This window comes from Pelophylax lessonae, assembly GCF_965119305.1.
Source record: "Pelophylax lessonae genome assembly, chromosome: 1".
Classification (NCBI taxonomy): Eukaryota; Metazoa; Chordata; class Amphibia; order Anura; family Ranidae; genus Pelophylax; species Pelophylax lessonae.
The window spans coordinates 522,858,637-522,886,069 of record NC_138768.1 but is presented as its reverse complement, the minus strand read 5'-3'; the positions used below and the strand labels follow the sequence as shown (position 1 = coordinate 522,886,069).

Here is a 27,433-nt window from a genome sequence, read left to right as displayed (position 1 = left end):
GGCAGAATGGTTAATTCCAGCCCTCTCTGCTGTACACATTCCAGGGGTGGAAATTGGCAGGCGGACTATCTCAGTCGACAGGTGTTGGACCAGGGAGAATGGTCACTTCATCCGGAGGTGTTCAGGTGTGTCTCATGTGGGGGACTCCTGAGGTGTGGACCTGTTGGCCTCTCAACAGTAAAGTTCAGAGGTTTGTGGCACGGTCTCGGGACCCTCTAGCCGACGCCACAGAATCCTTTTTTTTTTTTTTTTATTTTTTTTTTTTTTGATTGAGGGACATTGTAATTTGGAGAACACTGCTGCCTACAGGGGGATTTGGACACTGGCGAGCAATGACTGTGTCCAGCCTGGTATCTCTTCTACTCCCAAGTATGTGTTTGTTTTTGTCCTAGGATGGATGGCTAGCTCGCACTTTATTCAGGATTACATGGGATTCTTCGATCCAGATTCCTTTACAAGCTGTTTAAGCTGGTCTCTGTTAGCTGTAGAGTACTTTCCAGATTCAGAACTGCAGCACAGCCCAAGGTGTGACCCTTTGCCTGAAGACTTTTTGTGAGTAAGCCATGTGGACTGAGCACCAAAAGCTGGTCACTAGAGCCAATGGGCACCATTTTTAATCCGCATTTTCCATTAGTTTACCCTGGAAGCTGTTAAACCTAGGGGCTGAGCACAGACGCTGGGTGGAGTGTCACTCATGCTTTCCTGCCATTGAGTGTTTTAGGAGAATAATTTCTGGTGCTGACAAAGTGACAGGTGAATTTAGGTTTTCCTTGGCCTCCTGCTCCAGAAATGGTACTTTGGAGTTGGGAAGAGTCCTTCCTTTCAGTTCCATTGAAGACCCTCTGTCAGCCCGGGGAGGGGTCCAGGATAACTTAATGCAGGGGACCACAATGTGCATTTCAGGTGTGGGAGAAGCTGGATGTGAAACAAGTTCAACAAAAAACTGAACCGGTTTGTCTCCAGGTGCAGAGATCCTCTGATGGAAACAGTGGATGCTCTGATATCAGTACAGCCTGATTATTTGGGTGATCGTCCTAGTTTTGGAGTGGTGGTCCAAGCAAGTGTGGTACTCAAACTTAATTGTAGTCCTGGCATATGCTTGGTAGACTCCTCCAGATCTTTCCAGGGATTGGTTTACCAACCTACTACTTGTTCCACTGTTTTCTTTGTGGCTCAAAAAATTATTTTTAAGCTAATGTTCTTGGGCTCCATCTGCATTGACAATTTGCCCTGCTGCCAATCCCAGCGGTAGGAATCTACTGGCTGTGCGAACAGGCACAAATGGCTACATCCGCCAGCAGCATGTCCCTTGCAGGGCACAGAGGCACTGCTATCGGAATGCAATTGTCAATCCCAGCAGCAGGCAATTGGTAGGTTCTTGCCGCTGGGATTTGCAGCATGGCAAAACATCTGTGCGAATGGAGCCTTTCAGGTTCCACATTTTTTAAGACACACTTACTAGGACTGTGCTTTTTGGGCTTTTGGACTTTCTGATATTGGGCTAATGTTTCCAAGATTTTCAAAGCTGATACCTTCACATATTCGTCAAGTTTTGCCAGATGGATGTTCGAGCCTCATCTGGTATAACATGGTGCTTCTGGTGGCTCTTTCAACTGCAGGCAATCAACCGTAATTTCTCTTACGTCCTCCGACAGTCGCCGCCATCTTCATATTCGTCACAATGGGGTATTAGACTTTTCTCCGAAGGAGTAGCTAGGCAACAGAATATGTTAATATAAAAGCTTTTAACATATCCCACCCCCAGGGGGTGGTCCCCTCAGTCAATACCCTCCTACTTCCTGTATCCATACTTCAGTTTCAATGTCTAGCTTGTCATGAGTAGCTGGATGTCTCTGTGCTGGGGCATTTTGTCTCAGCCTTTCTTTTCTCTTTTGATTTTCTTTGAGTTTTTTCTCTTGCTTTACTTAGCTGTTACTTTTGTCAGCATTAGTTAGTTCTTCTGATGAAGAGGATTCGTGCGGGCTGGGTCTCGGGCTGATTCCCCTGGTCGCAGGTTGTGAGTCAGTGGCTTCCCAGCCTGCCTTCGAGCGTTCAGTCAGGTACCGCTCCTGACTTTCTGAACGACCCATCCCTGTTCGGTGCAGGGATGCTATGGTGAGGTGGCTACCTCACTGGACGCTGTGCGGTTTCTTAACCCCAGTTCTTCTGTGTCCTGGCTGCGACTCTCCCTGTCACGTGTGCAGTGGCTTGTTCGCCTGTACGGGTTCCCCACGCCATTTATGAGGTAAGTGTATCTGTGTGGGGACCTGTCTGTGTGGGGGGGTGTCAGTCTGGGACTGTGTAACCCTGCCTCTGGTCACACTGTTGGTCTCCCTGTCTGCTGGCTGCATTCTGTGGGCTGAAAGGAGGGGGGTTATGCTGCACTGTCATGTGTCAGTTTGTGTGATTTTACTGTGTGCCAGACTGTGTGCGGAGGGACATGATTGTATCATGTTTGTGCACTTTGCGGCGGTCCGCCATTATTTTACATTGCCTTGCATTACTGCATGGAGGAGCGGTGTTTCAGCGCCAAATGCCGCCATTTTGGCGGCGATCGCTCCGGCCGCATGGTTAAGCTGTGGGCGGCCATTTTCTTGTAGCCTTCCATAGGCTTTCATAGAGCGCCCGGCATGTCAGCACTTCCTTTCTCCTGAGCGCACCGATCGAGGCAGAAGCAGCAGCGGTCTCTCCAGGTTTTTACCTCCCTATCCCTGTGTCCTTGCCTGAGTTGTATTTTCTCCCTGTGGGGGTCGACTTGTGTGGTGCGTGTGTGTGCGGTGGGCTGCGCTCGCCGCGCTTTTTAAAGGGGCAGTTAACCCTTTATTTTTCCACATACTTTGGGGCATGGATTCTCAGGAAAGCAAATTCCCTGCCACATTGGTGGGAAGCCAGGGGACTGCTGTTTCCTCCCCAGGGGGGGATTTGGCTGCGGTTGTGGCTAACCTTGCTGCTCAGGTGCAAATGCTGGTGGCTGCTCAATCCACTAAAAGGCCCAGAGTTTCAATTTCCTCTGATTCAGAGGGTGATGGTGATGGGGCTGCTGTGGCGGGGGTCTCCTTGTCGGGGTCCCGTTCCTCCCTGGATCTTGTAGGGTCCGTGGTGGAGGCTGAGGTTGAAGGGGTTGATAATTCTTCCCCGGGCTCGTCTGAAGAGCTTGCACTCATGGACGAATTGGTTGCTTCTATCAAGCAAACGCTGCAATTGCAGGATGAGCCATGTCCCCCTGCTGCCTTGGCAGCTTATGGGACGAGGAGAAGACGCAAAACATCGCAGGTTTTTCCCTGCACTGATGATTTTCAGCGCGCTGTTAAGGAACAATGGAGTAATATACGCAAGCCTTTTGCTGTACCAAGTAGGTTCAAATTGCGTTATCCTTTCACGCCCGCTACTGACGAGCGTTGGTGTGTACCGCCTCCAGTGGATCACGCGATAGCGGTTTTGAATAAATCCACTGCAATTCCTGCTGAGGATACCCCGGTGTTCTGGAATGCCACGGACAAAGAGGCTGGAGTCTCTTGCTCGTCATACCTACTCGATTATGGGTTCTATGCTGAAAGCTCTGTTTGCTTCACTTATGGCAGCCCAGGCTGTCGCGAGTTGGACGCAGGTGCTTAGACGCGTTTTGGTGGCTGATTCTGCCCCTCAGGCGACATTGGATATGGTGGATCAAATCCATCAGGGTGTCATATATTTGTGTGATGCGGACTTGGATATGGTTCCGTTGGCAGCACGTGTACACGGTGTGGCGGTGTTGTCTCGCCGCTTGGTTGAAGTGCTGGTCGGTGGACCAATCTTCGCGCAAGACCTTAGCCAATCTGCCCTATGAAGGTTCCCACCTTTTTGGCGAATCCTTGGATACACTGATAAAGGGGATCACGGGGGGTAAGAGCACGCTCTTGCCCCAATCCCACAAGGCTAAGGCGGCTCCTGGTAAGAAGCATGCTTCCTTTCGACCCTCTCAGGGGTCCTTTCGTGCCTTTCGGTCGCACTATAAGGGCAAGCCGTTCAAAGGTCAGGGCTCCCAAAAGAAGCCGTGGACAGGAAAGCAGAAATCCAGCCAGTCCGGATCCGCTGCCCACAACAGTGCGGCCTGAAGGGGCGCCCTCACCCGGTTCTGGGGTGGGGGGACGCTTGCTCGATTTTCCGCTTCCATGGCTGGCCCGTGTTCTGGACAGGTGGGTTCAGGAAATCGTTCGATCTGGCTACAAGATCGAGTTTCTCTCTCGGCCGGAGAGCAGATTCTTTCCCTCAAATCTTCAACTGTCTCCGGAGCGTTTGCGGGATCTGCACCTAGCGGTGTGGGACCTGAGGGCTCAGGGAGTGGTGGTTCCGGTTCCTCATCGGGACAGATTTCGGGGGTTCTATTCCAATCTGTTCACCGTGCCCAGGAAGGGAGGGCAAGGTTCGTCCGATTCTGGACTTGAAGGCTCTGAACCGCTTTGTGCGGGTTTGCAAGTTACGCATGGAATCCCTGCGGTCGGTGGTGGCTGCCCTGGTTCCGGGAGAATTCATGGCCTCCATCGATTTGAAGGATGCGTACCTTCACATCCCCATTTTCGAGGGTCACCAGAGGTACCTTCGATTCACCATTGCGGAGGATCACTACCAGTTCGTGGCGTTACCTTTTGGTTTCGCTTCGGCTCCGCAGGTGTTTACCAAGGTGCTTGCACCGGTTCTGGCCTTATTGAGAGCCCAGGGCATCTCTGTCCTGGGGTATCTGGACGATATTCTGGTTCGGTCCGCGACCAGCCAGGGTCTGGAGAAGGACCTGTCCGTCACGTTGCAAACTCTACAGGAGTTTGGTTGGACGATAAATTTTCCGAAGTCGACGCTGGGTCCGTCAGTTCGACTTCCCTACCTGGGAATGATCCTGGACTCAGTCCAGGCGAAGGTCTTCTTGCCGGACGACAAGCTCGGGACTCTTCAGGAGGAAGTCAGGTCCCTCAGGGACGTTCCGTGCTCGTCACTCCGGACGTGCATGAGATGTCTGGGGTTGATGGTCTCGGCTTTCGAGGCGATTCCATTCGCCCAGTTTCACACGCGGGGTCTCCAAGCGGAGATCCTGTCCAGGTGGGACGGGCGACCACAATCTCTGGATCTTCAGATTTCATTGAGCCATCGCACCAGAAGGGATCTTCTGTGGTGGCTCCAGTCCCCGACGGTGTCGGGGGGGCAAGTCTTTTCGTCCTCTTTCTTGGACGGTGATCACCACGGATGCCAGCCTGTCGGGCTGGGGTGGTGTTCTGGGCGTTCTGTCCGCCCAGGGGACTTGGTCGGAGGAGGAATCCTCCCTTCCAATCAACATTCTGGAATTGCGGGCGATAAATCTCTGCCTTCAACGTTGGACGGACAGACTACAGGGCTGTCCGGTTCGGGTGCAGACGGACAATGCCACGGCGGTGGCTTACATCAACCACCAAGGGGGCAACAGGAGTGCCCGTGCGGCTCGGGAAGTAGCCGACATTCTGTCTTGGGCCGAGACTCACGTCCCGGCGATATCGGCAGTTCACATTCCTGGGGTGGAGAACTGGCAGGCGGATTATCTGAGCCCCCAGACCCTGGACCAGGGGGAATGGTCTCTCCACCCGGATGTCTTTCAGAAGTTGTGCGCGAAGTGGGGTCTTCCGGATGTGGACCTGTTCGCGTCTCGTCTGAACAAGGTGAAAAGGTTCGTGGCAAGGTCTCGCGATCCTTGGGCAGACGCGTTGGTAGCTTCGTGGCATCAGTACCGACTGATGTATGCGTTTCCACCGATTCAATTGCTGTCCAGGTTCCTTCGCAGGTTGCACTCGGAACGCAGCACGGTGATTCTAGTGGCGCCGGACTGGCCTCGCCGGTCCTGGTACGCGGACCTCGTGAATCTGGCGGTCGACGCCCCGTGGCGTCTGCCTCTTCGAGACGATCTCCTGTCTCAAGGGCCGATATTCGATCCTGCTTTACAGTCGCTGGCTTTCACGGCCTGGCTGTTGAGACCGAGGTCCTGAAGGATAGGGGTCTCTCCCCGGAGGTCATTCACACTTTGATCAACGCGAGGAAATCTTCCTCGGGGAAGGTCTATTACCGTACTTGGAAGGCCTATTTTGCCTGGTGTGAGTCCAGGGGGTTTTCACCTCGCACATAGGTGTCTAGGGTGTTGTCCTTCCTTCAAACGGGTGTCGACCAGCGTTTGGCGCTGGCTACGGTCAAGGGTCAGGTGTCTGCGCTGGCCGTTCTTTTTCAACGTCCTGTGGCGTCTAACTCCTTGGTTAGTACTTTTATTCAAGGTGTGCGACATCTGGTCCCTCCTAGGAGGGAACCTCTGCCTCCTTGGGACTTGAATCTTGTTCTGTCCGTGCTACAACATGCTCCCTCCTCCTTTTTGGTGGCGATCACTTCGGCTCGCAGGGTTTCGGAGCTGGCAGCTTTGTCCTGCAAGTCTCCGTATCTGGTCATCCATCTAGATAAGGAGGTCTTGAGACCTAACCCTTCTTTTCTTCCGAAAAGAGTTTCGGATTTTCACCTCAATGAGGATATTGTCCTGCCTTCGCTCTGCGCGAAACCCAAACATCCGAAGGAGGTGGAGCTGCATTCCTTGGATGTTGTTCGGGCGATTAGGGTTTACCTGAAATCGACTGAATCTTTCCGCAAGTCGGATTCCTTGTTTGTCCTTCCTGAGGGACCTCGGAAGGGCATGGCAGTGTCGGCTTCTACCATCGCCAAATGGATCAGACAGACTGTTGAACAGGCCTATGCTTTAAAGGGGAAAGTTCCCCCTGTGCCTGTGAAGGCGCACTCTACCAGATCTCTGAGTACGTCTTGGGCCTGTCGTCATGGGGCTTCTGTGGCCCAGGTGTGTAAGGCGGCGACTTGGTCGACCGTGCACACCTTCACAAAATTCTACAGAGTGGATGTTCAGGCATCGGCAGATGCTTCCTTTGGCCGCAAGGTTCTTAGTGCGGCGGTTCCTTAGAGCCTCTTGTATTGGGCTCCTTGGCTGTTTGGGATATATGTTTTTATCCCTAGGTTATTTGTTTTCCTGGGTTATTGCTTCTGTTGAGCAAGTTTTTCTCATGTTGCCCAGCTGGTTTCCTTCCTTTGGTAAGGTTCCTTTCTTTGATGTGGAGACTGCGTTGCCTTAGGCGCGGCTGCGTTTCCCACCCTTCATGTTTGCACTGCTTTGGGACGTCCCCATTGTGACGAATATGAAGATGGCGGCGACTGTCGGAGGACGTAAGAGAAAACGGAATTTTTGTAAAATCTTACCTGTAAAATTCCTTTCTCTGAGTCCTCCGACAGTCGCCGCCCCCGTCCCTCTTTTGGGGTTGGTTGTATACTCTACTGCTATTCCACTGAAGTATGGATACAGGAAGTAGGAGGGTATTGACTGAGGGGACCACCCCCTGGGGGTGGGATATGTTAAAAGCTTTTATATTAACATATTCTGTTGCCTAGCTACTCCTTCTAAGCAATGTCTAATACCCCATTGTGACGAATATGAAGATGGCGGCGACTGTCGGAGGACTCAGAGAAAGGAATTTTACAGGTAAGATTTTACAAAAATTCCGTTATTTTCCCTTGTGGGTCTGTTTGTGCATTGTTTGTGATGCCTACTACACCACTTGTTGGAACTACTTTTGTTAATTCCATCCATCTGAATTCCTGTGTCCCTCAATGGGAGAACTAGGATTTTATTTTACTTCTCATAAAATCCATTTCTTGGAGTTCATTGGGGGACACAGATGCCACTCCTTTGACATGCTGGGAGTAGGAGGAGTTTTACCAGACTGGCCATTTTATTTTTTTGTCCAAATCTAACTGTAAGCAGCAGTATAGCCCGGCAGAAGAAATTGAGGTAGTTGTCACAGGGACAAGAAGGCCTAAACAGGACTAAAATATATTGCAAGTTTTAAACCTTCCTTAACCAGCTCCCCTATAATTTTTATTATTATTTTAATTGTGTTTTTTTTTTTTTAACAATTTGCATTTTTGGCTATAAAATTATATAAAACTCTAGACCTAATTAAAATTCTGAAAGCAGAGGCCTTGTAGAATACAATGGTGGTTGCAGTTTTTTTTTTTTTTTGCACTGCTTATTTTTGCAGCTGTTTTCCTGAAAATGCGTTTTGATTAGTTTTAGTGCAAAAACCTGATCTTATACTTATTTTTTTTTTGGGGGGGAGGGTAAAATAGAGAAGGGTTTAGGTCAAGTAAATGGACCCCAAGATTTCAAGTCCTAAAACTGCCTGTACCCGTGTTAACACACACAAAAAACAAAAAAAAAAAAAGATGGTACCGAATATCCCCCATAGGTGACACCACTTTTTCACGTGTTTTGACATGGGGTTTTTTTTTTTTCCTCCTTCTGCTTCTAAATGCCCCTTAATATTAACCTGTATGTCTATGTACACATGGGTGTTTAGAGACAGAAAAACACCCACTGCCAGCTAAGTCAGGTGCATCAGCAGTTTGGCAGAAAAAATTGCTTGCCGTGTTTGGCACTTGAGCGTCAATTTACTTTAATGGGTAGAATAAATTATTCTGACCAATAAAATGAGTCCATGCCCAAGCGCTTGGCCTGCCTAATTGCGTTAACATGCACGTTTTTTGATGCTGCTTTTCTCCTGCCAGTAGAAGTGCGTTCAGGAGAGCAGGGTAAACTGCCAATGTGCATCTGGTCTTATAGAGGCCTTATGGAGGTTATAGTTCATCAGTTTAGAGCAAATTGTGAGTTATGGTTTTAAAACTGTTGCTCACATGCCGACGTTCATAGTGATACCTCCTATGTATGGTGCAATGCCAGTCTAAACATGCGTTAGTTTGCATTTGCAGGTATGTGCAGGCAGGGAGACGGGTTACCTTTTTAAATTTAATTAAAAAAAAATAAATACATTTATTTTTTCATTTTAACTTTATGCCCAATGTCTCCCCTTCCCTCCAATGCCGCTAATCAAGCACAGATCGCCCAGATCACTTTTACATGACAGCCGGGAACCGACTGAACGAAACGGTAACAGCTACTTCACCCATGAGCTTGTTTTAAGACTCACTCTTATTGTATTTCCAAAAAGTAGTTAAGCTGGCCATACACTAGCAGAATTATGGTCTAAAATTTTCATTATTGGAATGTTTGTTCGATTTTCTTCTGGTTGGTTGTTTTTCTTTTTTTTATAATCAAAATTTTTAATCAATTTTATACAAAGAGGAATGAAATAATAGGCAAACGTACACTGTAAATTGACATGCTCACATAACCGGAGTTGAGCTAACAAATTCAATCCATAACCAAAAAAAAATTAGGAGTTCAGTGTAGAATGTAAAAAGGAAAACACAGGGGCCGCCCACACGGGCGTGAGAAAACAGGAGGAGAATAGACCCGACTGTAGCTGATAGCACTGTAGTGCCAGCATATCCAAACAGACCCAAAATACTTCCAATATAATCAGAAAACTGTTGCACTGTCTACACACCCTTGGTGTTTATAAAAAAAAAAAAAAAACTAACAAAAACCATAGAAAAACCACGGAAAATTTAAACCGAAGCGAGGGGAAAAAAAAATAAAAGAAAACCTATCTTGGGGCAGGAAGTCAATCAAGCACTGACTGAAGCTAGCCAGACCCTGACAGAAGTGAGAATGAGTATGGGGCAAAGGCTATCCTGTTATGAATCCTTATAATGGGGGTTACAGTTAGTCCTGTAAACATATTGGACTAGGTGGGACTTTAGATGAGACCCAAGCTGGTGTTGCCCGGCGTCTCCATCCCTAGAACGAGAAACAAAATGAGGTTGAAGGATTGTAAGAGGTGCATGAAAGTCAGCCAGCCCCCAGTCTGATGTACTCACCCTCCAGTCTGTCACCAACCAAATGAAACCTGTCTCTTGGTACAAAGAAGAGGGGTTTAGTTGACACACATTTGCAAACGCATGTGAAAGCTGCAGAGCCACTTCACGGCACCCTGTTTAAATCTGCAGTCCTACACTCTTAATTTAGTGTCCTCACACTGGAGGCACATGGCCGCTAATGGGTGGATGGGGAACAGGTGAGAGGGAGACAGCCCAACCTCCCCCAACCCATCCCCATGCACGACTGGCTGTTGTCTCAAAAGCTCAAATAATTAGGTTATAATATAACCATGTTGCAAACTGGAAAAGACCAGCTGAAAAGCATTACACCTCCATCCCTTGGTGGATGCACCTCTTACAATCCTTCAACCTCATTTTGTTTAGTTAGTCCTGTAAGATCTGAGGAATAATACAGCCAGCCTAACTAGATAGCTTTAAAATTATCATATTGGTCTTTAGCAGTGTATATATCCAACGTTCTGCCTCCAAAGTAGAAGCATCCACCTCCTACAATAGAGGGACACATGTAGTTTGTTTCCAAAACCTGGGAATTTAGGGATTTGGCAGTATTGAGCAAGTGGGGAGTAACACCTTATTATATAATTTTGAGGACAGCCCCCCACACGGAAGAGAAAATGTAGTGGGGAGCCCTCTATGGGTTGTAGGGTCGACTTTTTGATCCACAGGGTGATGGCCTCCCTAAAGGTCCTAATCTTGTCACAAGACCACTGCAAATGGGGAAAAGTGCCCCACTGTCCACATCCTCTCCAGCATCTGGCATCCGCTGTCGGAAACATTTGTGCTCAACGGGATAGTGTTCTGTACCATCTAGCAATACATCTAGCAATACATTTTGTATGAGGACTCTTGGTTACGTGAGCCAACAGAAGTAGAATGCTTAATTTAAATATCCTCTGGACATTAGAAGGGGTAAACTCTTGACCCAATTATTTTTCCCATTACATAATATAATACAGGACCATTAAGGACTGCAAACTCAGCACTAACCTGTACATTGAGATAGTACATGTTTAGGATCCGGGAGGTTAATACATAAGGATTCAAAAGAGGTAAGGGTGTCAAGAGTGTAGTTGGGGTTGCAATTTGTGGAGAAAATCTGCTACTTGAAAGTATCTCCAGGTTGCAAAGGGAATGACACCTGGGAGGATTTTAAGGTGACCAGTAGTATTAGAGTACTCTGTGGGGCAAAATTAGCGCAAGCAACTTTTTCTTTTTTATCGGAACCCCAGGAGCCAAAGAAGCCTTGCTCTTCCCCTGGCGGAAACCAGGGATAACCTCCCAGGAGTGCCAGAGGAGATGTCTGGGGAGCCTAGTGACCTGTCACATTCAGTCAATCCCAGACAGCTAGGGAGGATCTAGTCGGGGCAGGTCCAGTCAGAGAGTGCTCTGGAACTGGCAGTAATCCAGGGGGCCCCTGCCAGATTTCTGCCCTGCCAGTGTTTACTAATGGAACCCATACTTTGCTAGCAGAGTCATGAAACCAGGGAATACATCCTCTAAGAAAGTTGTCCCCAGAATAAGTGTACCCATTGGAAGCATTCCCATTGCCACTTGCCGTGTAGACAGTGAACATTTTGGATTTCCTCTCCCTTTTTCTGAGATTGGTCACCAGTACAGAGGGGGTGAATCCCCCCAATTGAGATACAGAATGAGAGGTTAGAACTCTTTACCACCCTATCCAGAAATCAACTTTAAAGAATAATTTTAGAAATGTTTTTTTTTTTTTTTTTTGTCGGGGGGGGGGGGGGCTTAACTGGCTTTAGGCACATCTGAATAACATTATTTTGTTTATCTTAGGCATGAAATCCCATCATTCAACGGAAAAACAGCTACTCATGGTAGCAAATGCCCACATGCATTGGGACCCAGAGTACTCTGATGTCAAGCTTATCCAAACTATGATGTTTGTGTCCGAGTTGAAAAGCATTTTAGAAAAGGCTGCAAGCCGACCTGGCAGCCCTGCACCTGATCCAAATTCCATCCCCTTTGTCTTGTGTGCTGATCTAAATTCTTTACCAGATTCAGGTAAAATTAATTGGGACTAGCGAATTGAAGCCTTTATTCATTTCTATATATATATATATACACACACACACACACACACACACACACACACACACACACACATATATATATATATATATATATATATATATATATATATATATATATATATATATATACACATACATACATATATACACACACACACACGTCCCGTTTGCTCAGTTTCCTGTGTGTCCTTTTTAATCCTTTACAGGTGTTTTATGGCAATTTTGCCTTATCTTATCTGTTTTATTCATATATATATATATATATATATATATATATATATATATATATATATATATATATATATATATATATAATATATATGTATATATATGTATATATATATAATAAAGATATAGAGAGATTGTATAATGTACATCACAGCAACCATAAAATATATATGCAATGCTTAAAAGAATCCTGTAGGACTCGAGGCAAAGATTGGATATTTGCTTTTACATATGATTTTGCATTGACAGTAGAATATTGTCTATGTGCAATTGTGGTAATTCAGCTTTACACTGGGCCCAGTGGTATATTAAAGTAAACCAGTGTCCCGATTATGCACACTAAACTATGTACATATCCTGAAAAAAAAAAATGTAACTGAGGTAGAGAATTTTTTTTACTGAGAGCGATTCTTTGCAGCCTTCAAATGTAAATGACAAGAATGTGTCTCTAAGCTCTTAGAAAACGACTGAAACTAAACTTGAGTTTTTGCTTGGATCTTTAGGAATGAATTACTTCACAGTACAAACCACTAGAGGGGCGATTGAGGTCTTGTTTTTAAAGCTTGTTAAGAATACGTAAATAGTTTAACCACTTGCCGGCCGCCAGCAGTATATAAACTGCGGCAAGTTGGCTCTATTGCATGAAATAACATACCTGTACGTCGTTTCGTGCAATAGCCAGTGAGGGCGCGCACTAATTGGTCAGAGGGGGGAGCCGATCAGCGGGTCCGGCGTACATCGCACCACCCGCGATCGCTCCACAAAGAGACTGAACGGTGGTCAGCCTATGTATACAAGGAAGACCACCGTTCTGTTGGAGATAAACACAGTGATCTTGTGTTCCTGCTAGGGATGCACCGAAATGAAATTCTTGGCCGAAGCCGAATAATAATGAAATGCTTGGCCGAAGGCCGAATACCGAACGCGGTGTTTTGCATTTTTTCCATTTATTTTGCCAATTTTTAGGGGGCACGCTGATGGGCACATTTTATGTTAGGGGGCACGCTGATGGGCACATTTTATGTTAGGGGGCACTCTGATGGGCAAAACAAAACATTTAAATCAGCGTTGCTCTTAACATAAAATATGCCCATTAGCGTGCCCCTTAAAATAAAATATGCCCATCAGAGTGCCCCTTAACATAAAATATGCTCATCAGAGTGCCCCTTAACATAAAATATGCTCATCAGCATGTCCCTTAGCATAAAATAAGGGGCACGCTGATGGCCACATTTTATGTCAAGGGAGCACTCTGTTGGGCACATTTTTTTTCTTTCTTTTTTTTTAAGGGGCACTTTATAGGGCACTCTAATGTAATGAGCATGGCAAGTGGCAACAACATATAGCAGTCTGCACACTAATGCTTGTGCAGCTGCCAGCTACCGTATTCTCCCCCAAATGTGCTCAGCTCCACATCACATACCTGAACTGCAGCCAGAGCCAAAAGCCGCGAACAGGGGGGCGGGGCGTGGACCTAGTGTGAAGGAGCCGCAGTCAGGAGCAGGGGGCGGGACGCGCGCGTGACGTCACACCCCCTACTCGCAGCCGGACAGGACACCGGCGGCGTGTGAGAAGGGAGCCCCGAGCCGCAATGAGGAAGGTGAGCGGTCAGGGCGGAAGCTGACATTGTTCGGCTCAAAATTATTCGGCCTTTTGACTTATTCGGCCGAACGCTGAAAGTGCTATTTTCTCTATTTTCGGCCGAATAATGTTCGGCCGCCGAATATTCGGTGCATCCCTAGTTCCTGCTATTTAGGAACACAGATCTGTGTTCATCTAGTCAGTCCATCCCCTAGGGACATAGCCCTTTGATCGCCCCTGTGGTTAACCCCTTCCCTGCCAGTATCATTAGTACAGTAACAGTGCATATTTTAGCACTGATTACTGTAGTACATAGTCAGGTTGAAAAAAGACACAAGTCCATCCGGTTCAACCAAAAAGAACAAAAAACAGTATTGAATACCCAACCATACAATCCCAGATACACAATCCTATACCCGCTGTTGATCCAGAGGAAGGCGGAAAAAAACCCCCCAGCAAAGCATGATTCTATTTGCTACAGCAGGGGAAAAAAAAATCCTTCCTGATCCCCCGAGAGGCAATCGGATATTCCCTGGATCAACTTTACCTAAAAAAAATTTTAGTACCCATTTATATTATGTAGACCTAGGAAGGAATCCAGACCTTTTTTAAAGCAATCTAGTGAGCTAGCCAGAACCACCTCTGGAGGGGGTCTATTGCACATTTTCACAGCTCTTAAAGTGAAGAAACCTTTCCGTATTTGGAGACTAAATCTGTTTTCCCATAGACCTAAAGAGTGCCCCCTTGTCCTCTGTGTTGACCTTAAAGTGAACAACTCAACACCAAGTTAACTATATGGACCCCTTATGTATTTATACATGTTGATCATATCCCCCCTTAATCTCCTCCTCTCAAGAGAGAATAAATTCAGTTCCTCTAATCTTTTCTCATAGCTGAGCTCCTCCATGCCTCTTATCAGCTTGGTTGCCCTTCTCTGCACTTTCTCCAGTTCCCCGATATCCTTTTTAAGAACTGGTGCCCAAAACTCAACTGCATATTTCAGATGAGGTCTTACTAATGATTTGTACAGGGTCAAAATTATATCTCTCTCTGGAGTCCATACCTCTGTTAATACAAAAAAGGACTTTGCTTGCTTTGGAAACAGCAGCTTGGCATTGCATACTATTATTAAGCTTATGAACTACCAGAACACCCAGATCCTTCTCCACTATGGATTCCCCCCGTTCTACTCCACCTAGTATGTATGATGCATGCATATTCTTAGCCCCCAAGTGCATAACTTTACATTTATCAACATTAAACCTCATTTGCCACAGTTACCCAATGAAACAGTGCATTGAGGTCAGCTTGTAAGTTGGAGACATCCGGTAAAGGTTTTCCACTGCAAAGCTTGGTGTCATCTGCAAAGGCTGAAATGCTACTTTTAATCCCAGACCCTATATCATTTATAAAGATATTAAAAAGTAAGGGTCCCAACACTGAACCTTGGGGTACACCACTGATAACTTTAGACCATTCCGAGTAGGAATCATTAACCACTACTCTCTGAATTCTATCTTTTAGCCAATTTTCTATCCAATTACAAACCAATCTTTCCAAGCCAGTAGACTTTACCTTACACATTAGCCATGTGTGGGGATCTTTCCAAGCCAGTAGACTTTACCTTACACATTTAGCCGTGTGTGGGGAACTGTGTCAAACACTTTTTTGCAAAATCCAAGTATACTATGTCCACAGCCACCCCTCTGTCCAAGGTTTTACTTACCACCTCTTAAAAAGAAATCGGGTTTGTTTGACAGCTTCTGTCTTTCATGAATCCATGCTGTCTGTCGCTTAAAATATTTTTTTCCAGCAAGAACTCATTTGTGTGGTCTTTTATTAAACTCTCCAATATCTTCCCAACTATAGAAGTTAAACTAACAGGTCTATAGTTACTTGGCAAAGACTTTGATCCCTTTTTAAATATAGGCACCACATTGGCCCTACGCCAATCCAGTGGTACTATTCCAGCCCTTAACGTGTCCCTAAAAATTAGAAACAAAGGCTTAGAAATTATAGCGCTCAGTTCTTTTAGGATGCGTGGGGGAATGCCATCTGGTCCAGGAGCTTTATCCGCCCTTATGCTGTCTAAATATTTCTGGACCATATCACTTTTGAGCCATTGTGGATCATTTGGGACAGTGTCAATACTGTCCTCATTAAGGTCATAAGCTCCCCCATGCTCCTTTGTATATACAGAGCTGAAGAAATATTTAATACATTTTACCTTCTCTTTGTCCCCAGTCACCCACTCCTGATTATTTTGTAAAGGGCCTACATGCTCAGACCTAACCTTTTTTTACTGTTAATATATTTGAAGAATTTTTTGGGGTTTGTCCTATCTTTTGCAATCTGTCCATTTTGAATTTTTGCGTTCCTGATTTCCTTCTTACATATTCTGTTATATTCTTTGTAACAATTAAACAATGATGGTGTTCCCTCATTTTTATATTTTTTAAAAGCTCTTTTATTTTTATCTATAGCTTTTTTAACTTTTGCCGTGAGCCACATAGGTTTTATTTTTAGCCTTTTAAACTTATTACCCATGGGAATATACTTTTGCAGTGAGTTTGCATAAAGTCTTTTTGAAAAAATGTTACTGGTCCCCACAAAAGTGTCAGGTGTCCATTCTGTCTGCCGCAATGTCAGTCCAGCTAAAAATCGCAGATCCCCGCCATTACTAGAAAAAAAAATGAAAATAATGCCGTAAATCCCCTAGTATGTAGACATAACTTTTGCACAAACCAATCAATATACGCTTATTGGGTTTTTTTTTTCTTTTTACCAAAAATATGTAGCAGAATACATATTGGCCTAAAATGATGAAAAATTATTAATTATTTATTTATTTTTTCATTGGCTGTGTTTTATAGAAAGAAAGAAAGTTAAAAAAAAGATGGATAGATATATTATTACTACACACTTTTTTTTTCTTTTTTTTCCTCTTCAAAATTTTTTTTTTTTTTTTTTTTGTTTATAGCACAAACAATAAGAACCGCAAAGGTGATCAAATACCACCAAAAGAAAGCTCTATTTGTGGGGAAAAAAAGGGCATAACCTATTTTATTTGGGCACAGCGTTGCACGACTGCGCAATTATCAGTCAAATTACACAGTGTTGTATCGCAAAAAATGGCCTGGTCATTAGGGATGATCGAACTTTTGAAAAGTTTGGTTCGACCAGAACACCCAAACTTACCGAAAGTTCGGGTCCGGATTCCAGAACCCCATTGAAGTCAATGGGACCTGAACTTCGGTAATCAAAAAACACAATTTTGAAGCCCTAAAACCCAATAAATGCCCCTAAAAAGTGCCTAGGGTTCTGGGTCATGCCCCAGGGACTATTAATGACACAAAAAACAGTTCTTAAAAATTGTCGTTTTTTATAGAGAGCCAATTGAAAAAATTATTGAAAAAAAAGAGATTTCTTTGGATTTAGTGTCGGGGGGGGGGGGGGTCTAAAAAGTGTACCTGTGAAGTTTCAGCTCTGTAGCATGTCAAGAACCAGGAAAAAAAAAGATTGTTTTGTTTGTATTAGAATTGCAGTAGAACAGGCATAGGGCTCCGCTATTTTCACACCCGGCCGTTTTTGTTGCAGGCGTTTATTGGGCTTTTTTGTGGACGTCTTTGGAGGCAGGCATGACATCTGAACTTCTGTGTTGGGGTGTGTGTGTATATGTGTGTGTGTGTGTGTATATATATATATATATATATATATATATATATATATATATATATATATATATATATATATATATATATATATATACACACACACACACACACACACACACACACACACACACACACACACACACACACACACACACACACACACACACACACACACACACACACGTGTGAAAGTAGCGTAACCCTATGCCTGCGCTAATGAAATTATTTGCAGGCATAGGGCTCCGCTCCTATCACACCTATATGTGTGTATAAATGCATATATATATGTGTGTGTGTGTATATATACCCCCTATACAGAAGTTCAGATGTTATGCCTGCCTCCAAAGATGCCTAAAAAATGCCCAAAAAAACGCCTGCAACAACACACCTGGGCGTTTTTGTTGCAGGCATTAGGCATTTTTTGGGCGTCTTTGGTGGCAGGCATAACATCTGAACTTCTGTGTAGGGGTATATATATATATATATATATATATATATATATATATATATATATATATATATATATATATATATATATATATATATATATATATACCCCTACACAGAAGTTCAGATGTTATGCCTGCCACCAAAGACGCCCAAAAAATGCCTAATGCCTGCAACAAAAACGCCCAGGTGTGTTGTTGCAGGCGTTTTTTTGGGCATTTTTTAGGCATCTTTGGAGGCAGGCATAACATCTGAACTTCTGTATAGGGGGTATATATACACACACACACATATATATATATGCATTTATACACACATATAGGTGTGATAGGAGCGGAGCCCTATGCCTGCAAATAATTTCATTAGCGCAGGCATAGGGTTCTGCTACTTTCACACCTATATGTGTGTGTATATATACATATATGTGTGTGTGTGTATATATACCCCTATACAGAAGTTCAGATGTCATGCCTGCCTCCAAAGACGTCCACAAAAAAGCCCAATAAACGCCTGCAACAAAAATGGCCAGGTGTGAAAGTAGCGGAGCCACTACCCTGCTCTACTGCAATTCTAATACAAATGATCTTTTTTCTATGGCGGTCACCCTGACATGGAAGGGTTTGGTCACCCTGGCATAGCAGTCAGTCAGTTCACCCTACACTACACTACGGTCACCCTAACACTTAACACTTTCCCTACAGAAACTAGATTATTGAATCTAACTATAGTGGAAAATAGTACTCTAACTACACTAGATATCCCTTTCCTCACACTAATTGCTAAATGACACTTTTGAAGCAGGAGTAACAGAACTGCTTCCACTCTCTTCCACAGCCCCTGTATTACAATGCTAGAGATTTGGTGGGGCTATCTTATATACTGGGGGGCGTATTCACTACTGATTGGCCTCTGGACCCCCTAGTCACTCCAATCACATTCCTAGCATCCTCTTGCCCCCTCAATTGGCTTTTACTGATGGTTCTGGTCCAATCATGGGCTTTTAAAGCCCAGTTCCTGTCCCATTGCATTTTGGTCGGTTCTGGTTGCTGAATTCCGAACTTTTTCAGCAAAAAGTTCGGAATTCGGCCGAATTTCGAACAGTCAGTGTTCGGGTCGAACCGATGGTCGACCTGAACCGTTCGATCATCCCTACTGGTCATTAAGGGGATAAAACCTTCCGCTGCATTATAAAGGTTTTAAAGTATATTTTTGCAATATAAAGTTTTTTAGAAATTTATTTTAAACCTTTTGATGGTAAAGAATATTTACATGTGTTTAAAATGGCAGGGGGTTGTCTTGCTTTTGGACTATATATAATATAATATATATACTAGAGTACTTTGTACGTTTTAGCTCACCCTGCAATGTTTCTTACTTTTTCATGTGCAGTGCTGCTGGGAATGTGCAAACCATTTTGACTTTTTTTTTTTGCCCAGCATTGTCTTAACATTTGTTTTGCTCCACAGGCGTGGTGGAGTATTTGACAAATGGCGTGGTAGCTGACAATCACAAGGACTTTAAGGAACTTCGATACAATGAGTGTCTCACAAACTTCAGCTGCAATGGAAAGAATGGGACCCCGGATGGAAGAATTACTCATGGCTTCCAACTGAGGAGCGCCTATGAAAACAACTTGATGCCTTACACCAATTACACCTTTGATTTCAAGGTATGTTGATTATGTACTGTATTATGATTAAATGTGGTCTGTCTTCAAAGTGGCAAAAAAAAAAGAAAATATAACTGAGAGAATAAGTATTTGGCACCCAACCGGAAAGGCAATCTGTGCTAATAGAGCTTAAGACAATACTGTCCCTCACTTTTTTAAAATCACCTTTTGATGCTTGGCAGCCTGAAATGAAGACGCAGTTTTTGTTTTATCCAGCTGTATTTACTAATGCAATTTAGAACATTCAAGTGAAAGATATAACACCAACATGTCAGAAAAAAAAAATCAAAAACTGATTCACTGAGTTGGAAAAGATCACCCCCTTGTGTCAGTATTTTGTTGACCCACCTCTTTGCTTTAATTAAATTACAGCCTTAAAGCGGAGTTCCACCCAAAAGTGGAACTTCCGCTTTAGGGAGTCCTGACCCCCTGACATGCCACATTTGGCATGTAATTTTTTTGGTGGGGGAGCGGGTACCTAGTTTTGACAGGTACCCGCTCCCACTTCAGCTCGGAGCGCCGCGGCGCCCTGAACGGAAGTTCTCCTCTCCCCCTCCCTCCCTGCAATCTTCTGGGACACGTCAGAGGTCCCAGAAGATTGCCGGCCAATCAAGACGCGCAGCGCAACTCGCGCATGCGCAGTGGGTACCCGGCTGTGAAGCCGCAAACTGTCACAGCCGGGTGCCCACAGCAGTGATGCCGAGGGAGAGGATCGAGGCTTCGGGCGGCCGCATCGCTGGACCGTTGGACAGGTGAGTGAATGGCTGGAACTCCACTTTAAGTCTGTTAGGATATGTCTCTCTACTAACTTTGCAATATTTGCCCACTCTTTGTAGAATTGCTCAAGTTGAGTTAAATTTTATGTTAATCGTTCGTAGACTGCAGTCTTCAAGTCATTTCACAGATTTTCAATGGGGTTTAAGTCTGGGCGCTGACTAACCAATGCAAGCACATTCACCTTTTTCTTCAACCACTGTGTGGTTGTTTTTGCTGTGTGCTTTGGGTCATTGCCAGAAAATTGCCAACAGGAAGAAGGTTTACCTTCCCACATGACAGGGGGCAGCAGATTTTCTTCAAAAATGTGACTGTATTTTGCCCCATCCATTTTCCTTCTACCCTGACAAGTTCTCCAGTCCCTGCTGCAGAGAAACATCCCCATACCAGTCTATTACCACCTCCATGCTTTACTGTAGGAATGGTGTTATTTGGATGGTGCGCTGGATTGGATTTCTGACATGTATCGTTTGGTGTTGAGGCCAAATAATTCAATTGGAGTCTCATCTGACCATAACTCGTTTTTCCATGTGGCTTTAGAATCTTCAAAGTGCATTTTGGCAAAGCTCAGTCGTGACTGCATGTGGTCTTGAAAGTGGCTTTTTTGTGCAATTCTTCCATACCAGCCACAGTTGTGGATAATTTGTGATATTGCTGTTACATGCACACAATGACCACTCTTTGTCATAAATTCCTGCAACTGGTTCAGAGGTGCTGTAGGCCTCTTGGTAGCCTCTCTCTGAACCATTGACTCCTGGCTCTTTCATCCAGTTTGGAGCAACGTCCTGATCCAGGGAGGGTCTGTGTTGTACCAAATACCTTCCACTTCTTAATGGACTTCACTGTGCTTTTAGTCATTAATAAAGCTTTTTGAATTTCACCGGACTTGTGCCTGCCCACAACTTTATCCTGGAGATCTTTTCGCCATGCCTTGCTACCCATAGTTTATTGCTTCAGTTGCACTATCAGGGACTGAAATGCTCCAAGGAAGCCCATTTCATGTTGAGCTGATCAAAATGACCACAGCTGATCAGTTGAATGTCAAATGGCTTTGTGTGCCATTGAGAATGTTATTCGCTACACTTGATTGAGTTTATAACTCATTTTTAAGGATGGGAGGTTTTTCCAACTCAGTGATTTTTTTTTATTTTTTTTTTTTTTCTGACCTGTGAGTAATTACAGCTGGATACAACAAAAACTGTGTTTGTCTTCATTTCAGGCTGCCAAGCAACAAAATATGATCATTTTAAAGGGGGGTGATTCTTTTCTATACCCATTTTGAATATTAAAAATATATAGACTTTCCAAAAGTGCTTGTGCTTATGGGCAGCCAGTTCCAAAAGAGCTTGAAAGGGGACTCTGTGAAGACAAGAAGAAAGGGAACAGCGCCAGTGTAGCAAGGGATTGACACACATTTTGTTCAACAAAAAAAAGGCAACTCAAAGGTTATAAAAATGTACACTTTTAAGAATAGTATATCCCGCTGGGCAGCTCCAGAGCGATCCTGGTATGTGTGTGTCACGAAGTGGATCACTGGCGGCCATGCATCAGGCCTGATGGAGCACACGTACTCCAAACGTGTGCCACATCCACTGTTCAACTGGAGGTGACGTCATCTCGCTAAGCATGTTCCTGTGTCTACTAGAAAGTGCTGGAATACACTCTGTGACACCCACACAGCGTGATTGCTCCAGAGCTGCCCAGCGGGACTTGCTGACTGTTCTTACAAGTGCATCTTTTGCTACTTTTTTAGAAGTTTCCTATTTTTACCCAATAAAATGTTAAACTCTTGCTTTTCCCTTTTATTGGATATAGAACCCGTATATCATTTTTCTTACATCCTATAGCATTATTGACCCTTGGACTAAAGGCAAAACTTTTTTTTTTTTTTTAAGTTTTAGATAGAGTGGAGAGGGTTTAGAAAGCCTGTCAGGGTGTTTTTTTTTTTTTTTTTTTTTTTTTTTTTTTTTTGCTACTTTTCCCTGTTTTGGAGATTCCCCCTCATCTATTTGTCCTGCTTATCATTAACCTCAAAAGTGAAAGCAAAAGAATATCCCAAATTTTGGGTTTTCCCCAGAACAGTAATCGAGAGGCAATCTTCCAATGGGGACATTAGTTCTGGTGAACTGGGTAGCTCCAATGGATTCCCTTTTTATATTACAGGGATTGCTTCTCGCTTCCTGTTTTACCAGTAGGACAGGAAGTTGAGGTAAACTTCAACAATGGGACACAGATGGCAAAAATGAACCAACAGAGGCTATAACCCCCCCTTACTCTATCCAAAATTTAATTTTATACATTATTATATTTGTATGGTTTTCATTAATTTTTGTGGGTTTCCAGTCAAGATCGGGCCCCTGCTGCTGTGATGTGGCTATCTTAGGAGGCAGTGTTACTAAGCCACAACTGGCAAATATGCGCACTCCTATATCCCAACGCCAGTCTATGCCAGGGCCCAGATACCTGCAAAACATTGGCGGCCCTTATGTGTAGTACCTTCCTGTGTAATGGCTATTTGAGTGGTTACTCATTTACTAAGTTACATACATATTTACTGAGCCTAGTAATAGAGGTGAAACAATCTCCAGGCATTGGGACTCCAGCCATGTAATCGTGGGAAAGGAAAATTATGTATTTTTTAAAATTTCTTGGCATGCGATTTGCGTATTTAAAGTAAACGCTGTTTCGCCTTGCTCGGTGAACATTCACTAAACCTTCACTTTAAAGGAGTTGTAAAGTCAGACGGTTTTTTTTATCTAATGCTTTGTATGCATTAGGATTAAAAACCCTTCTTTGTGCAGCTGCTTCCACAGCACCCACTAATGGTTACCTGAGCCCCATCTCTCTCAAGCGATGGCCCTGGGCCGCCCGGGACTCTCCTTCCTGATTGGCTGAGACACAGCCGCGGCACCATTGGCTCCCGTGGCTGTCAGTCAGTCAACCGGGAGAGATTGGGGGCAGGGCCGAACAGCAGTTCTGTGTCTGAATGGATATACGGAGCTGCAGGTCAGCTTGGGTGCAACCATAGCAAGCTGCTTGCTGTGGGGGCACTCGACAGGAGGGAGGGGCCTAGAAGCAGCAAAGAGGGACCCGAGAAGAGGAAGATCTGGGCTGCTCTGCAAAACCAACTGCACAGAGGAGGGAAGTAGAACCTGTTTTTAAAAAAAATTCTTTTTTTTTTTTTTTTTTTAAGATCACTTTTAGGTAGGCAGTCACCCTTATGTACTTTTGTAAAATCCTGCAGATAGGGAATTTAAAAAGAACATAAAATGAAACCGCTAAGGTTTTGTAAGTAAAAGCTTCTGAACTTGACTCTTGTATACTGTATGTTGGAGCTGAACTGATGATTACTAATTTGCTTCATGTATTTTTTTGTTTGCACTTTAGGGTGTCATTGACTACATCTTCTATTCCAAGACACACATGGACGTTCTTGGTGTCCTTGGGCCTTTAGATCCTCAGTGGATGACGGAGAACAACATCACTGGCTGCCCTCACCCCCATATTCCTTCTGACCACTTCTCACTGTTAACGCAGCTGGAACTCCACCCTCCACTTCTGCCTCTTATTAACGGAGTACATTTGCCAAGCAGGAGGTAGTGCTGGCTGACAGCTGGGCACTTGTTCTCATGGACCTGTATACCTGTAAAAGAATCTGTAGGAGTGAAGTATGGCCAACCTTAAGCTGCTTTCTCACGGCTCCTTCCCTCCTGTCAACGCCGTGGCTCTGCATTTTATTGCAGGGAGGCAATATTTGGAATTAGGGCTGGTACAAAAGCTGTCCTCCCCCCCCCCCCCCCCCCCCCCAGCTGTGTATTTTGTTCATTTTTAAAAAGCTTAACCTTTTTTTTTTTTTTCTACTGCCCATATTTTCATTCTGTTATTTGTCTTGTACAAGATACGGTTATCAACGACTGCTAGATACAAGACATTTTTCACTCCCTTTCTATTTTCCCATTTAATTAGCTTCTCTCTTCTGATTACTTGGCAGGAGTCATAACTCCATTTTCCACTGGTGTCCGAAGTAAAATAGGTTATGTTTAGACTGTGAAAAACTGACATGATTTGCCCAGTTAACCAAGGTTATATTGGCTTTTCCGTATCCAATCAAGCACAATCTGACTGTAATACGCTTGTGGCTCTCTTACACCTCTGCATCAGTGTCTATAGTGGGGAAAGAGGTGGTTAGAAGCCTGTACATGGTGTGTGATAACTACTGGCTGTGAAGAGAATTAACGTATTCAAGCAGCAACTGTTTTTTTTTTTTTTTTGTTTTTTTTTTTTTGTTTTTTTTTCTTGCGTTCACCAATGAAAAGTTGCTTTTAGTACAAGCATCCTTGCTTAGAAGACATGCATTAAATGCAACATTTTTTTTGGGGGGGTGGGGGGTCTTTGGATTTAGGCCAAAGGTGTGTTTGACTTAATAGATTTGTAACCAAAGATGTCACTTATATCTACAGTCCTTGCCATGACACTATTTTGCGCCATCTCTGTATCATATAGCTTGAATAACCTTCAGCATTCTCTTCATAGCCAGGTGGCATCACAGTTTTTGAGGAGTTGAATGTCAGAGCACCAAATTTTGAGCATTGTCGTGTTACCAAACATAAATGGTGAGCACAGTCATGACAACACACGGGTAATACAGGCACACTTGTATATACAGATCTTATTTCCCATGTTTACTATTCCCACCTAAGACATAAGCACTGGTAGTTTACATTTTTATAAGCTGGGATGTTTCTTTATCTGAATAGGCAGTTCATCAATGTTCTCCATTGTAAAGATTCTTGGCACATTGAAAACTATACAGATACATTTGTTTAAAACTTACCTTCCCTTTTTTTGTTTCAGCAGTCTATATTCAATTTATATTTTGTAGTGAGTGAGGTCTTCAAAAATGTAGACACCTGGCCATGAAGGGGTTAAACATTCTTGCAAGATGTCTTAGATGAATAGCTTTGCACTAGTTGGAAGGCCTCTAGCTGCAAACATTTTTTTTGTCCTGCTTTTTGCTGCTATGTTTTTAAAACTGATTTTAATCAAAATTTTCAATGCACTTTATTATTCTGTACCAGAACGTGATCACTTTCCAGAAGGCATCTGCTTTTTTGAATGTTTTAATAAAAAGGTCCATTTGAATTGGCGCTAGCAGAAGAGTGCACACCAAATTCACCAGTTTAGCCAAAAATAGTAGCTTCCACCTGCTTGTGGACCATCCTGCATACAGCTTATACAGAACAGTTTAGCATTGTCTTACAAACCACACGTCTTGAATACCAACTCTCCGAAGTGCCTCTGTGAATATTTTTCCAGATCTGTTAATGCAGATATTTTCATATGTGCATTTTTTTTTTTTTTTTTTTTTTTTTTTTTATTGTGCGCACGATTTCCCACTCAGTTTAAAATTGAAGATTTGAAGAAATGCTGCTTTGGCATGATTTAGCAAACCTTTGTGGAATACATAAAATGGTTTGTAGACCAGCAACCAGAAGCTGTAGCTTGAGAGCCTGCCTTCCGTCTGTGCACCTGTGAATTTCCCAGTCTTTGCATTGGCTTGTGTAGTGAATTTAGTCTATGTGCTTGTTGGGACAGATTTATGGTCAGTATTTAGTCCACTGTAATACTGATGAATATCACTGGTACCTTGGATTTCAACTTGCGTGCACTGTATTACAGTAAGTAGGTTTACTCTGTCATAGCTTGTCATGTGTGCCTTTTGTTTCCTGTAGCGTTGGTAATGTCATCTGTCAGAAAAGGTTGTCGGTTTTTATCCATCTTGTTTAAAACCACTTGACAAGAGCCTTTTCTTCAAGTGCTCAACTGAAAACTAAAGATTATTCTCAAAAAGGATCCTATTATCCCTATTGTTCCTGTTGTCTAGCAGCTCCAAGGCATAGGCAGGTTTTCACCATAGGAACAGTTGCTCATTATGGTGAAAGCAGTCGTTGACACTGACACACAGCTTTTATACATCCTAAACACATTTTCAAGCCTTTTAAGGTGCATTCAATAAATTGCAGCTAGTGGATAAACGCTGTTGTAAAAACAAGTCAACATTTGTCTTGGGCTTTATTTATAAAGTTGCATGAGAGATGCTTTTCTCAGTCTGTGTTGTTTAATTGCAACCATTTGGGTTCTCACGCTTCGTGTGAAGAGAGAATTTGTTTGGTTTTGGTGGGGTGACACTGAAAAGAGCAAGAACAGTCTTATGCACTTTAGACCTTGTGCTGGATAATGGATACCTAATGTACCAATAGCAGTCGTATCCTGAAGAGAATGTGTCAGAATGATTAAGGCTGGGTTCACATATATGCAAATTGGGTGCAGGCTTCCCCGCATCAGATTTGCATGACAGGCAAGTGGGACCAGGTCTCTCAATGGAGCTGGTTCACACTGGTCCGGGGCGGCCACGGAGCGGATTTTAAAAGGGTCCTGTGCGTGTTTGGGTCCAGTTCAAGTGTTAATTCAGGCAAAAATTTGGACCTGAATCGCACTTGAACCAGTGAACAGACGTGCACCGTGCCCCTGGCTCGAACCCGTGGCCGCACATATGTGAACCCAGCCTTAGAGTACAAACCCAAAGGCTTACTGTAACATCTTAGAGGTTGTAGGGAAAAGAAAAAAAAACGTAAGACTGTCTGCATTTACTATTTCTCAGGTACTGTATATACGATTTTTTAAGTGTATATAGAAAATTTACCGGACAAAAGATTACAATCTTGGTAGTCTGCTCCATTTATTTTGTTTTTGGTTTTTTTTCTTTGGTTTTTGGGAAAAAGTGTGTTGTAGCACAAATTATCTGTGAACATCCTGAGGTCTGGCACGATGTATTTTCACATCTGGAGAAGAGGACCCTTCTTTAAAAAAAAAAAAAAAAAAATACCCATATTAAGAAGATTTGTTGCATGTGCATTGGTAAATTCACTTAAATGGGCAACATCGAGCTACATGTTACACGCTTTGATATTGTCTTATAGCAATATTAATTCACTCTTCAAACAAGCCACCATTTGTGGATTTCAGTTTGGACTAGGTAACACTGTGTACTTGGATTTCATAGGTAGGAAGACATCAAAAAAGTCCTTGTGATGCCACGTGACCTATTGTGACCTGTTGTTTTCTATTAAGAGAACGTTATTGGTGTAACCACAGTGTATTTAGTA

General features: G+C 43.8%; 1 protein-coding gene across 1 annotated transcript in view; it reads left to right on the top strand.

The window, feature by feature from the left end:
- CNOT6L (CCR4-NOT transcription complex subunit 6 like) overlaps window positions 1-24,387 on the top strand; it is a 153,415-nt gene extending 129,028 nt beyond the window's left edge. The window contains exons 12-14 of the mRNA XM_082275492.1: window positions 11,638-11,865; window positions 19,291-19,493; window positions 23,655-24,387. Coding sequence (XP_082131618.1) covers window positions 11,638-11,865; window positions 19,291-19,493; window positions 23,655-23,867 — 644 coding nt within the window. The 3' untranslated portion in view covers window positions 23,868-24,387. The remainder of the gene's footprint in view (window positions 1-11,637; window positions 11,866-19,290; window positions 19,494-23,654) is intronic.
- The last annotated feature ends 3,046 nt before the right edge of the window (window positions 24,388-27,433 follow it).